This window comes from Solea solea, chromosome 9 (genome assembly GCF_958295425.1).
Source record: "Solea solea chromosome 9, fSolSol10.1, whole genome shotgun sequence".
Lineage (NCBI taxonomy): Eukaryota > Metazoa > Chordata > Actinopteri > Pleuronectiformes > Soleidae > Solea > Solea solea.
Genome location: NC_081142.1, coordinates 6,762,162 through 6,776,415, shown reverse-complemented (window position 1 = coordinate 6,776,415; position 14,254 = coordinate 6,762,162). Strand labels below are relative to the sequence as shown.

General features: G+C 38.7%; 1 protein-coding gene across 6 annotated transcripts; it reads left to right on the top strand.

The window, feature by feature from the left end:
- Window positions 1-4,628: 4,628 nt before the first annotated feature.
- Window positions 4,629-14,221, top strand: exoc1 (exocyst complex component 1). Of its 6 annotated transcripts, XM_058639159.1 has the most exons (21): window positions 4,629-4,735; window positions 6,277-6,408; window positions 6,786-6,916; window positions 7,049-7,208; window positions 7,506-7,523; window positions 8,277-8,464; window positions 8,571-8,798; window positions 8,925-9,057; window positions 9,145-9,254; window positions 9,684-9,752; window positions 10,374-10,523; window positions 10,667-10,775; window positions 11,402-11,446; window positions 11,981-12,144; window positions 12,224-12,337; window positions 12,553-12,632; window positions 12,732-12,960; window positions 13,059-13,242; window positions 13,328-13,527; window positions 13,611-13,805; window positions 13,892-14,221. In XM_058639159.1, the coding sequence occupies exons 2-21, from the start codon at window positions 6,285-6,287 to the stop codon at window positions 14,042-14,044; spliced, it is 2,784 nt and encodes a 927-aa protein (XP_058495142.1). In that variant the 5' UTR covers window positions 4,629-4,735; window positions 6,277-6,284; the 3' UTR covers window positions 14,045-14,221. The 6 variants fall into 6 exon arrangements, with proteins under 6 accessions (XP_058495142.1, XP_058495143.1, XP_058495145.1 ...); XM_058639160.1 differs by lacking the exon at window positions 7,506-7,523; XM_058639162.1 differs by lacking the exon at window positions 9,684-9,752.
- The last annotated feature ends 33 nt before the right edge of the window (window positions 14,222-14,254 follow it).

The window sequence follows — 14,254 nt, the reverse complement described above, 5'->3', positions numbered from 1 at the left end:
TTATTGACATCATTTATAAGCAATACAAAAAGAGGGGAGACATCCCAGATGCATTAGCTGGACATTTAATGCATCTCGTGGTGTTTTTGAGTCAGAAAACAAGTTTTAATCTGTGTTGTCTGGAATAAAATCTTATTCGACGATGTCTGCAGAAGCTTCATAAACGGATTTCTTCCCGATTGGTGTTGTCCTTGGGGCAAAGTTCACGAATGTCATGAACGTCAGTTTTTGTCACATACAGTATATGTGGGAAATACAGTATGTAAAATATGTACAACAATGAGCATTTAACAGATACTACAATCCCAGTTCAAAATATTGCATTAGCGTGGTTCAAGTAGATGGACAGATCTGACAAATTTCATCAATATGATGCTGCACTTACACCCAATGTGACACTGTGCTCACTTGCATTCAAACCAACACACATAACTGTCCCAGCATCTATTTTATTTTTTATATTTTTTTTTTATAAAAACCCATTTGATTAATCTTCGTAAATTGGCAACAGGCGGAGATTGAAAGTGTAAGTATGTCTGCTTTAGAGCAAAAGCAGAGAGTGAGAATTACAACATAGTTAATCCCCGATAACACAGTGCATTTACATGCATGTGGAAAGTCCAGACTAAGACAATCATCTGGTTTTCTAAATATCATGTAAACACATTAGTCCGACTTAACATACCTGGATAATGTGATTCATAGTCTGATTACTCTTGCATGTATATGATTAGTCCGACTGGAGTCGGGTTAGGGTTGTCGTTCTGCGCATCTCCTCCCCACTCTTTGATCCGGAAGTAGAAGGAGACGATGTATAAACCGCAGTACTGTTGCTGGAAATCATACAGTGGCGGCATTTGTATCATGATTAATGTATGTATGTGGTAGATACAGAACCACAACGCGATCCATCTCACCGTTCATCTCGCCATGAGATGAACGGTGAGACAGGAAACTGATTCAAGAGACACAGATGTACACAGACAGTAAATTCATTTTCTCTGCAAGTTGTCTGATTGCCTTAGTCAGACTAAGGCCTAAGCTCGATTAAACTGTATGTGTAAACGTGCTGAATAGACAGAATATACAAAATATATTTGTTTGCAAAAGATGTTATCATAGCAACAATATGACATTATTATTAACTTGAAGTCTATATTTATTTACTTGTTTTTGATGTTTATTTATGTTTATTTTGCATGATACGTTTTTCTTGTGAGGTATACATCATTTCATATCAAAACAAACACTTTTACTAAAATTCTGTGAAATATCATCATGAATATCTTTAATGTGATTATGTATAAATGCATAATTGTGAACTTATATTGCCAACCAGATACACAGGGACACCACTCTTCTCTGTAAACCTTCATTTCAAAATGTGAAATGCAAACTGTGTGCTTTGTATAATTCCGTCTGCTGTAGAAACATAGCGGTGCATGATGGTGGCGTAAAGCAAAGGCCTTGCCTAAAGTACTTTTAAAAGGCTTATTCTGTGGCTATGAACATGAATTGGAATTGTTTGTCCAATGATACAAACATGCTTTTGGGAGGTGTTTTTAATTTCTGCCAAAAAGTCCTGAGAAGAATGAACACGGTGAGGAACACATACAAGGCTCGAGTAAAGAAATCATAGAGGCATACATGACATTTTAACGGAATGCTGCACTGTTGAAATATAAAACAAAGTCCAAACAAAAGCCATTTATTTTCTTAATTTAACAAATCAGAGACAGTACTGTTATAATCCCATGTGGTTGTGCACTTAAAAACACACTGGTGCTCGACAACACAGTCCCCTCGCTTAGATTGCTGAATGCTGATTAATATAATGAGGCCACATTTTCTATTATCATCATGTGGATCAGGATGCACCATCTTTTTTTCTTTTACTTTTGCCTTCAGCATTTTAAATATAAACTTTTCATTCATTGTGATAAAACCTCACCTTACCCCATCCTTACACAAACAAATAGGAAAGCACTCTTGCCTGTGCACATATGTGGACCCTTTAAATGACATGATTGCCTCAAAACAAAATCGCACACATCGACCTTTCTAACAAGCAAAGAGCTCTACGTGGATCATTGCTCATGTAATAGCAGCTCTCATGCTTACCTCAGTTTGGAAAACTGGCGTGTTCTTCTTTTTGTGTAATTCGGCAGTGATGAGTGACGACTTCACCTTGGGATGAGGTTACCAAAGTGGGGAAGTTTTCATTGAGGTGCCTATTACTGTGCTGAGGCTTTTTGTAAATGCAGTCAGGTGTCACTATCATTCTCTTGTTCCTTGATTTACCAACGCTACTGTGATGGAGTCAAGGGAAAATAACACAACAATTACTAAAGTGCACTTGAGCCAGCGTGTATTTGAAGAACATTTTCTGTTTTGAGGCTTGAAAATGTCAAAGCATCAACAAACTAAGTTATTCAGAGAAGTTATCGTGCTACATTTTAAATTCCGCCGTACATATGCAGATTTATTTATGTACAATGTCATTATGACTCTGAAACAGCACTGATGATGCCTCCTTCAAGCGTATAAAGGCTGCACAAAATGTCATTCAGATAACAACACAAGCGTTCCTGAATCCAAACAGAAATAGAAAATGCTATCAGCCTTTAATCACCTGTGTGAATGTCAAATGAAGATTACACAGATGTAATGACCTTCCCCTGATGCTGCAGCTCAGGAATGTAAAGCCATTTTGTTTGTGCGTCACATCTGTATGTCATCCGGCGTGCGTGTCACATGGGGCTCCCTCATCGGTGCAGTGCCCTCCTGGCACGACAAGTTCATTTAGTGGGAACACCTTTCACATGCAGAGTCCATGGCAACAAATCTACAGTGTGTTTATTTTTAAGTTCTTGTTTTTGTGCCACCGTCAGCCTGTTGTAGGAAGCAACCAATGTCAAACCTGGCAATATAGACCTTTGACATTCACAAAGTATGCAGCGTGAGTGCCAGAAACTAGTGGGTGAATCATGCCAAAGCACAACGTGGCAAAACAGAAATGCTACAGATCAACAATGGACATGAGTGTTACAATGGTGGCATGAATGAAAGAAATGTAATAAAAAATATTCAAATGTTTATGCCAAAGTTCATAAAATAAAAGCGATTTCCTCCATTAGGGTTTAGTCATTTGTTGTGATACCTGTATAACCACATAGATCTCATATACTATAGTCAAATTATGTTCTATCTTTTTTGACTGTTGTGATGGCATCTTTTAAAATGTCAAAATTTCAGGTTTAAGGGCACATGCAAGAATTTGACTCTGTTCTTTTAATTTCTCTGTGCATTTTTTCACATAAAAAGACATAGAAGCACAGACAACAAAAACTAAACAAATTACTTAAATATTCAGTTACAAAACTGTACAGATGAGTACAATAAGAATGGTACAGAAGTAGTGAAATGTCTATAATGAACAAAGCAGGTTGTATACATATAATTATATTGATAAATACATATGCACACAGTGTATTTCAAATTAGTGTGTACCAGGAGTGTTTTACAGTAAAGTGAATACAAAATAAATACTGTTAGACTGTGTGCTTGAGGTGGTTAGATACACAGATATATACTGCAGTAAATATCAAATGTACATCTTTATTTGAGTGTATCAAAATGTCCATTCAAAAGACATATACTTTCTATTCTTCCATAATTCTTTAAGAGAGCAAAAAATATAAAATTACCCTCTGTCAATTTCTATATTGAAGTGATAATTCTCTGAAATAAATGTTATTTCTTATTCTGTGTGCAGACACTGCTGATATGCTGTTGATTCAGTTCCTCAAAGTCTTTCCATGGCCTCTATGGACTTGTGCTATACACTTTTTATTGTATTGCTAAAACACATAACAAATACATCATTGCAGTACTGACAGCAATCAAACATGCGGCGTGTACAGAAAACAACAGGAAGCTGGTACTTGCAGAAATGATGACTGTTACCTGGATTAACAATGCCACCTGGTGTTCTGGGAAAATCGTGCATGTCTGATTTGACATTTGAAAAAGAGATTTTTAATCTCTATGTGTTTTTTCCGGGTTAAATAAAGGTTAAATAATAATAAAAAAAACAATAGCACTATTGCAAATAGGATGGGTGTTTCGGGAGCAGTATGGCAAGTAATAACATATTCGACAGCCTTTTCAGTGTTCCTCTAACTGTTCTGCTATGCATTAAAGCCTAGTAAGTTACTTGACTGTGCTTTTACACCCCCTCCCTCTGCATGTTTGATTGCTGTCAGTACTACAATGATGTATTTGTTATGTGTTTTAGCAATACAATAAAAAAACACACACACATATATATATAGTAAACATGCAGGGTACACACACACACACGCACTCACACACGACATTGAGAGAGAGAGAGAGGGCGAGAGAGAGAGAGAGAGGGAGGGAGGATCATAGACGTAAATGACCCTAATGCACAATTTATCAACTAAAATAAATAACTAAATAAATAAATAGCATTTAAGGAACAAGTATTGTAGATTGTTACAAGTGTATGCTTTACTGCTGTATGTGAGGTTGAATAATTGTATGTTAATTGTGATTTAAAAATGTTCTGCTTGCTCTGACTCTGAGGGTGCAGGAGCAGGATTGATGTGGGTGTGGCTCTGTGTTGACAGTATCGCTGTCACATGACGGATCCGTTTGATAACCCGGAAGTGAGAGGGCGGTGCTCTGCACACGACTGGTGGAACAAAACAAGGTAAGGGCAAACTTGCATTATCATAATGTATTTATACCTCTGTCAGAAATATTACTGTGTTGTATTTCGATAAAAGGGGTAGTCATTGTGTCTCGTTTCACTGTGTTTTTTGTGAACCGTTGCGTGGTCTGTGCAGCTAACAACAGCAAGGCTAACACTAGCTTGCTGGCTGCTTCAGACTAGCACCAGCGTTAGCAGCCAGCAAGCTAACAGACACAGAGATGATTTGTGTGATTTCTGTGTACGGCCTTTATTTTACTCTCAGTCCAGTGTTTCTTTTGTTCAACGCTTATAACCACCTTTTTAAATTACTTTACAATTCCGTGTTGTCTGTCAGCGTTAGAGTCAACAAACTGCAAAGCCAGTTACCTTAAATTAGTACCTTAGTGGCTGAAAACGGCTAAAGCAGTGTTCACAAACATTTTGTGCTTCCAAATATTACATGAATGATTCTGGACCATGTCACAACTCAAATAACCGATAGAAAAATGTTGTTAAATGACTGTATAATGTGGAGGATTTGGTCTTTGTGCTATCATGCATTTACAAAGACTGTACAGTGAGGTGTCAACATGATGTTTTTTATGTACTTTTTTTAACAAATGGCTTACAAAACACATTTACTTCTTTTTTTGTCCTTGTCCATATCAACTTAATTCATAAGAACTAGTGCAGTTGTTATGTTTTTGTTTGTTTGATTATTTTATTTGTGTGTATTTTTAGTGTCTAAGTTACTTTTTTTTTTAATTAAATCAAAAATAATGCAAACTCTGTGAGAGGAGGAGAAGTGGTTATTTCAGCGATATATCTGTTGTTGTTTGCAGCAAATAATAATTTTCTAAATACATTATTCTGTCAATTATTTTCTTAATTAATTAGTAATCAAGTAAGTAATCGTTTTGTTTGTAAAACGTTGAAAATGATGTTTTTGATGTTTTTCAAACCTCAAAATATTGTTTTCGAATGACTTCAAACCGAAATGATTCAGTCTTTATAATTTCTTTGTTATATGAAGCAAAGAAACCAGAAAATATTGACTTTTTTGTTGTAATGATTAAGAAAAACAAACAAGTATTAATTTAGTAATCAAGTAATCGATTAATTGATTAGTCATTGTAGCCTTATGTATTTTGCATTTCTACCAATATATCTTGCCTTTCTTACCCAAACACCTTAGTAAACCACCTGCTAAGTTTGAAGCCTGTTTAATGAACCGTTTGACAGTTATGCGATTAACAGACAGACAGACATCCCTTGCCTTTATAGATATACCTTATACTGGTCCAGACCAATATAAGTTATGGTTCTGAGATCAGTTTTTTGTTATAATTTAAAATATGCAAAAGCAGGGTTCATAAACATTTAGGTAACATATATTATCTAATATTTCATCAATAAATCTGGACTGTGTCACTACTCAGAAATCTGTGGAAAAAAGAAATTATGTGAAATTAAAGTCAGGTTGATGATGTAAAACATTTTGGTCATATTGTATGTACAATTTCTTTCTAAATGGCTTTCTTTTATGGTCTGCATTACAGTATCCACCATGACAGCCATCAAGCATGCTCTCCAGAGAGACATCTTCACTCCCAATGATGAGCGGCTCCTGGGTATAGTCAATGTTTGCAAGGCAGGAAAAAAGAAGAAGAACTGCTTCTTGTGTGCAACAGGTATACAGATAATAACCCCAGATTCATTAAATCATTTATTCATTCATTTTTGACCACTTATCCATTAAGGGTCATGGTGGAGCTAGAGCCATTCCCAGCTGACATTGAGCAAGAGACAGGGTTCACCCTGCACAGGTTGCCAGCCTGCCACAGGACCAACCTAGAGTCAAATTAGAGTCTCTTATTAACCTAAACCCAATGTGCATGTCTTTAGACTGTGGGAGGAAGCCAGAGCACCTGTAGATTACCCACAAACTCACGGGTAGAACACTCAAACAACTAATAAATGCCCTTGATAATAACCACTGAGGCAACTTTAAATTAATATGAGGTACAAAAGCTGAATGTTTCAAAAATAATGTTCCTGTTTCTTCCAGTTAGCACAGAGAGACCTGTCCAGGTGAAAGTGGTGAAAGTGAAGAAATCAGACAAGGGGGACTTTTACAAGCGACAGCAGACCTGGGAGCTGCGAGATCTGACTGAAGTAGATGCCAAAGATGCAAACAAGGTCAGAGAAATTATGCATTTCTTACAAATTTTCCCTTATTTTACCCACATCAAGGACATTTGATAATGAGGCTCACGCTCCCCTTTATTCCGATGCAAAATGTTTAAATTTACTGTAATTACATTTTTTTAGGAAAACCCTGAGTTTGACCTTCATTTCGAGAAGGTATACCGGTGGCTGGCCAGTAGCACAGCTGAAAAAAACTCCTTCATTTCCTGCATCTGGAAGCTGAACCAGCGTTATCTGAGGAAGAAGGTGGAGTTTGTGAATGTCAGTTCTCAGCTGCTGGAAGGTGTGGATGCTCTCTATTCTTAGCTGTCCCTGTGGTTGCATGTCTCTTTTCATGGTTTGATTAGATTTGTAAAAGGTTTGTCTTAATCCAGTAGTGTTGACCTAAGTGTATTATGGTATGTTTGGGGGGAATTGTGCCTTATATCAGAAACAAGGAAATTTGTTTTGTTGTGGTTGATTTAATTTCTATTAATAGCATGTTTGGAGATCTATTCTTTGTACCCTGGTATGTGGTGTGGCTTTCTGTGTTAAATTCTCCTTTATTCTCACTTTTCTCTCTTAAACTTTCTCTGGCCAGAACTTCCTAAAGCGGAAGGTTGGTAGGACTTAACTTCCCCCTCTCCTCACTCCCGTTCATCGTATGCTCATGAGTTTAAATCACCACTGTCATTAGAGACTCTCATCCTCCCAAAGCTCCTGCTGTTTTAGTCGTTCTTTTATTAAGGATGGTCATGATTCTATTTTAATTATATCATTACACACATTTAACTCCTTTTTTTACTTATCCATATCACCTTAATTCATATGAACATCTACTGACATGTTCATTCATTTACTCAGTATTTAATGTGACCCAAAGTTTTTTCCCATGTCGTTTCTTATTGGTCCAGAAACATTTACGGTGTGATTGTTAGGTCAGGTTTTCTGTTTTTATAGAGCAGTTGTTTTATGACTTCTATTCTATTTTATTCTATTCTATTTCTATATTATGTCCCCCCCTATATTTTAACAAATATAGACAAGTACATTTATCAGATGAATGTTTTTGGATTTATGGAGTTGCATAACCTGCCGTTAGACTTATTATGGTTTAACTTATAAAGTTAATGGTTAATTTTTATCAGCGGTAGTGTAGTGCAGTATAACAATTTATTTAAAGTGGGTTTTAAGACTTAGTTATTTTAAAAACAATTTAGACTAATATGTCTTCAATCAATTCTATTACTGTGATTGAATTTATTTATATGTTTGAAGAATATTATATAAACCCTGATAACCTGACCTGTTGGGATATAGTGTGCTCATCATGTCTCGTACACATTTTTCTGTCTGTTTTTAATGGGTTTAGAGTCAGTTCCTAGTGGTGAGAGCCAGAGTGTTGCAGGGGGTGATGAAGATGCTTTGGATGATTACCAAGAACTCAATACTCGTGAGGAGCAGGACATCGAGGGCATGATGGAGGTGTGCGAGTATGCCATCTCCAATGCTGAGGCTTTTGCGGAGCAGCTCTCCAAGGAGCTGCAGGTTTTAGATGGGGTAAGTAAAGCAACAGCTAAATTACACATTAATAGATATAAAGTAAGTTTAACTTAAAAAAACATTAAAACTACGTAATACCATGTTCATTTGCTCTTGTATCAAGGCTAACATCCAGTCCATCATGGCATCAGAGAAGCAGGTCAATATCTTGATGCAGCTGCTGGATGAGGCACTGGGAGAGGTGGACACTATTGAGGGGAAGCTGAGCAGCTATGAGGAAATGCTGCAGAGCGTCAAAGACCAGATGGACCAGATCTCCCAGAGCAATCGCCTTATCCAGATCAGCAGCACCAACAATGGCAAACTACTGGATGAGATCCAGTTCTTAGTGGTTAGTAACTCATTAAAATGTTTTAACTGTATATTCATGTAATTAAGTTTTGAAAGGCTTAAAAGTCCTGTGAAAGAAGCTAAACTTTAATGCCGAAATGACTAGGATGTGTGTTTCCTCTTGTAGAATTACATGGACCTGTCAAAAGGCCACATCAGGGCTTTACAGGATGGGGACCTGACGTCCCCAAAAGGTATTGAGGCCTGCATCAACGCCTCTGAAGCTCTTCTGCAGTGCATGAACGTGGCCTTGCGACCAGGTTGGTTTACAAATTGTTATCCACCATTTCAATAACCTGCTGTTTCAGAAGTCAGTCAATTAAGTTATCATTTCTTTTTTGCCAAAGGCCACGACAAGCTCTCGGCTGTGAAGCAGCAACAGCTCCTGTTTGCAGACCTGAGAGACACCTTTGCTCGTCGCCTCACCAATCATCTCAACAATGTGTTTGTTCACCAGGTAACAGGCACACCAATATTACAAGGGATATAAATTGTACAGAATATTTTATAAATTACAGTTTTTGCTGGTTTATAATGTGGAAATATTCTGTTAGGGTATGTGTTGCTGACTTTCTGCAGTTGTCTTTTTCGTTTCTAAAATTCACAGTTTGTCAGAGATTATTCTCAACTTTACTGTAATGACCTTCATCTTCTGTGCCTTGTCCCTTATCCCCGCACCTTGCCATTGTGAGTCTGCTGCACCATGGAGTGTTGCAGTAACTCCTGTTCGTCTCCTGTTTCTCTCTCTCTCCCCCTTCACAAACTTCCTGTTGAGCTGTTACTCTTTTCTTGGGCTTCCTCGTGTCACTTCCTTCCAGCTGTGTCGCACCTAATCTTGACTCTGCTCACTCCAATCATTCCGCTCTGCTCTCTGTCTCTGTGTCAGTTCAACCACTTCAGTCACTTCAAAATGACCATCCCTCAGTTCTATAGGTCTTCCTGTCTATCACTTCCAGTGAGTACCCTCACAGCAACCCCACCACACCCCCCCTCAGCTAACGTTTAAACTGGCATACTTCACTCCAAACGACTTGAGACACCCAAGGCCTTCCATTATTTCTTGCATGGGATGCGTTTCTAACTACTTGACATCTCACATCTGATCTCATAGGTGAAGTGGCACCTTTCATCTGTCTCCTTCTTCACCAGCTGTCTGCATTGAGCTTAGGGCTTTTTATGTTTGGATGTTTGAGTGCTAACATAGCTTTGTTGCAAAAGGTCACATATCATAAAATCCTGTGCCTGTCTGTGCAGTGTGCATGTCTGGGAAAAAAGCACTAGAGAATGAACAAGCTAACACTGAGGGGAAGTGTGCAGACCATCTACATGGCAGGAGGAGGTGCTGCTTGAGCTGAAGAAGTGTTGGATTTTTTTGTTGGACAGTTTGTTGTTTACCTTTTTTTTTGAGAGGGGTGTCCTCTCCTCCTATTTTTTACATTTGGAAGCAAGATTGTATGGTGTGTTGTTGTGTAAAAGAGTGAATGGGAGGATGATGAGAATTAACAGCAACTAACAGTGTGCCCATATTAATTTATTCATTGAATATATCAGATTTCCCTCTCACCTTGTCATCCAGGGCCATGACCAGAGTTCCACTCTGTCCCAGCACACAGCAGAACTGACTCTGCCCAAACACAATCCCCTCCACAGGGACCTGTTGCGTTACTCCAAGCTCATGGAGTGGCTGAAGAACACCCACAGGGAGAAGTATGAGGGCCTGTCACGGGTTAGTCACATTATTATCCTACAAAATACTTTAATGAATAATTTGACATTTTGGGAAATATACTTTCTTTACTTCGGTTTGTGGTTTGTAAAGGGATCATCTGAGATTCTAAGGAAAATGCTTTTTTTGTTTGTTTTTTACAGACCTATGTCGACTATATGAGTAGACTTTATGAAAGGGAAATCAAAGATTTCTTTGAGATTGCCAAGATAAAGATGGCGGGTACAACCAAGGAGGCGAAGGGCAAGTTTGGTAAGAATGACGCATGTTTGTCTTCTGCAGTTAATGCTCCTAAAATTGTTTGGGATTTCAGTAACACTTCCTTTTAGTGACAATTTTCATCTTGTTTTATGTATTGAAACTTTGTTATTAGCAATAGGAGTTTCATGCACAAGTGTGTTTTGTCCAAAATATGCATCGTACTGTCACATATGAAAATGTGGAAACAAGGCGTTATTCCATTACAGTCTTCTTTACATCACATCTGCTACCAAAAATACATTTTCACAAACTAATACTTGTTTCGAGTGTGTTAAAGTCTTGCTTTTTGTTTTACCTCTTTATAACATTTCAACTCTTTTTGCACGAGGCCTTACATGATAAAAGTCTGTAATATTTGGAAAGGGCCCCTTGGTTGAGCTTTGGTTTTGGCAGAATTATTAAACTCTGCTTGCTCTTCTTTGAATCTTCTTTTTCCCTCTGGAAAAATAGAATTGATTTTGTCTAAAGCTACAAGCTTTTACCTAAGCTGCTGCAGCGCACGTTAGCATTTGTATAACTTTGTACATCTAACGTCTAGCCTTACTCCTTCCATGCTGCATGTTTTGAGCCTAACCTGTCTCTTGTCTTTGATGCCTGCCTTTTTTAACTGGCTGCAGCCACGCTTCCGCGGAAAGAAAGTGCACTCAAACAGGAAACAGAAAGTAAGTATGACTGGATATATATGGATTCTCCTGTTCCACAGTAAAAAATGTTGCCACCCTGAAACATGCAGTACTTTCCCAGATTAAAGTGGTCAAGCCGTTACCTCAGTTGTTAAAGCTCCAGTGTGTAACTTCTGTTGCCAAACCACTGCTAGAGTCACTCCTTCAATCTTGACGTAAAGCACATCAACAAAACACTGCTATACTGAGAAACAAGAGAGTGATGTTGAGCTAATCGGGTTAACCAGCATAGTGTGAAGTCATTTGATAATGGTTTGACAGTTACTGATATTTGTTTATATGTAAATGTTACACAGTACAGCTTTAACAATGCCTTTAATTCTTAAAAATTGATATCCATTGGTGACTTGCATCACATTAATTTTTTTAATTCTGTCATAATTGACAGAATGATAGAATGACAGAATGACAGTACTTTGAATGATATTCCCAAAACCTTGGCTCATTCTCACTGAAAAGGATAAAGTCTGACTCTGACCCAGTGCCTCTGACTTGTGTGTTGTGCTGTGTTAGGCCTTCATGGCAGCTCTGGGAAGCTGACGGGCTCTACCTCAAGCCTGAACAAGCTGACAGTGCAGGGCTCCAACAGCCGACGTTCACAGTCCTCGTCACTGTTGGACATGGGCAACATGTCTGCTTCTGATCTGGATGTTGCAGACAGGACCAAGTTTGACAAGGTGACACTGCCAGATTGAATCAAATCAGCTGTGTGTTGCTGTGAATTATGATGTTAAACAAAGGTCTTTCTCTCTGTAGATATTTGAGCAAGTCCTCAGTGAGCTGGAGCCTCTTTGTCTCGCAGAACAAGACTTCATCAGCAAGTTCTTTAAACTGCAGCAGCACTTGACAGTTACACCGCCGCTTGCTCAGGTACATCTGTGATCACATACTGAAAATATCTCTAACAGAAGGAACCAAAGGCATGACACCCTCTGGTATGAAGTCAGTCGTTACGTAAAATTGTCTAATGTAGCTATATTTCTGAGCAGCTGAGTGAAATAAAGCAGCAAGAACGTTTTCAGTCACATCATACATGTCAGATATTTGTCTGTATTTTTTATGTTTTATGTCCATTGTCATGGCAGCCTGAAGCAGAGGAAACGGATGGAGGAATGTCGTCAAGAGTGCCTCCCCAGGCAGAACACAGACACTCCTTTTCGTCAGAGTGAGTAGTTGGGCATTGTTTGCTAACGGCCATAAATGTATCATTCATATGTCCTGTGTTGCCCTTCCTCACCACTCCTCTGTGCTTTCTTTATTAAAGGAAAGACCTAGTGCGGCTGATGATGAATAAAATCTTCCAGAGCATCGAGACTGAGCTCAACAGTCTCATTGCACTGGGTGACAAGATTGACAGTTTCAATTCTCTCTATATGCTGGTGAAAATGAGTCACCATGTTTGGACAGCGGAGAATGTTGACCCAGCCTCATACCTCAGCACTACGCTGGGAAATGTACTGGTCACTGTTAAGAGGAACTTTGACAAATGCATAGTGAGTGAAGTTGTTTTCATTTATTTTATTGCATCCCATGTGGATTATTTTAGTGAAAAAAATAAATAAATAAATAATGCTGTCTTATCTTCTTACAGTCTGGTCAGATCAGACAAATGGAGGAAGAGAAGATTTCAAAGAAAAGCAAAGTCGGTATCCTACCATTTGTTACCAGGTTTGAGGAGTTTGCTGAGCTGGCTGAAACAATCTTCCGTAACGCAGAGCGGCGCGGGGATCTGGACAAAGCCTATGTCAAACTTATCAGGGCTGTTTTTATGAATGGTAAGACGAGTGATCCTCCAAAATCAAATACTGATGGGTGCACTGGTCCCAGAATTTAAGTTCTGAATACCAACTGTCTTTCCAGTGGAGAAGGTAGCAAATGAAAGCCAGAAGACTCCACGGGATGTTGTGATGATGGAGAATTTCCACCACATTTTCTCGACACTGTCACGTCTAAAGATCTCTTGCCTGGACACGGAGAGACGAGAGGCTAAACACAAATACACAGACCACCTGCAGTCCTATGTAATCAACTCCCTGGGCCAGCCTCTGGAAAAACTCAACGTAAGACTAATAACCACTTGAAGTAATCTCATCAAATGTACCATAGTTCTGTAGCATATTAAACATCTAGGTCTATGTTACAGCATTTCTTTGAAGGAGTTGAGGCACGTGTAGCCCAGGGTGTTCGTGAGGAGGAGGTGAGCTACCAGCTGGCCTTCAACAAACAAGAACTACGCAAAGTTATTAAAGAGTATCCAGGCAAAGAGGTGAAAAAGGGTCTTGACAACCTTTACAAGAAGGTGGACAAACATCTGTGTGAGGAGGAGAGTCTGCTACAGGTGAGAAATCCTCACTCACCTGGTCAATGGTGTCACATTCTTCAACCTATCGCTGAACTATTGTTATTCCTAATTTGCTCCACCAGGTGGTGTGGCACTCCATGCAAGACGAGTTTATCCGCCAGTACAAGCACTTTGAAGATTTGATTGGTAGATGCTATCCAGGATCTGGAATCACCATGGAGTTTACCATACAGGACATGCTGGAGTACTTCTCCAGCATTGCTCAGTCTCATTAGTCGAGCTGCTATGCACTATTAGTTTTTGATTCACTACTGCCTCACACTGGCTGAAAATATACAAGCTGCTCTTTACTGCTTTTTAGGACAACAAACCATTTCCTCTATGTGTCTGTGTGTATTTTAATGACATTTGTACATTGGACAGTGTTGCAGAATAAATACATCTGCAGCGAGTGTGTGCCTGGTTTCTTTGCGATTCACCAAGTC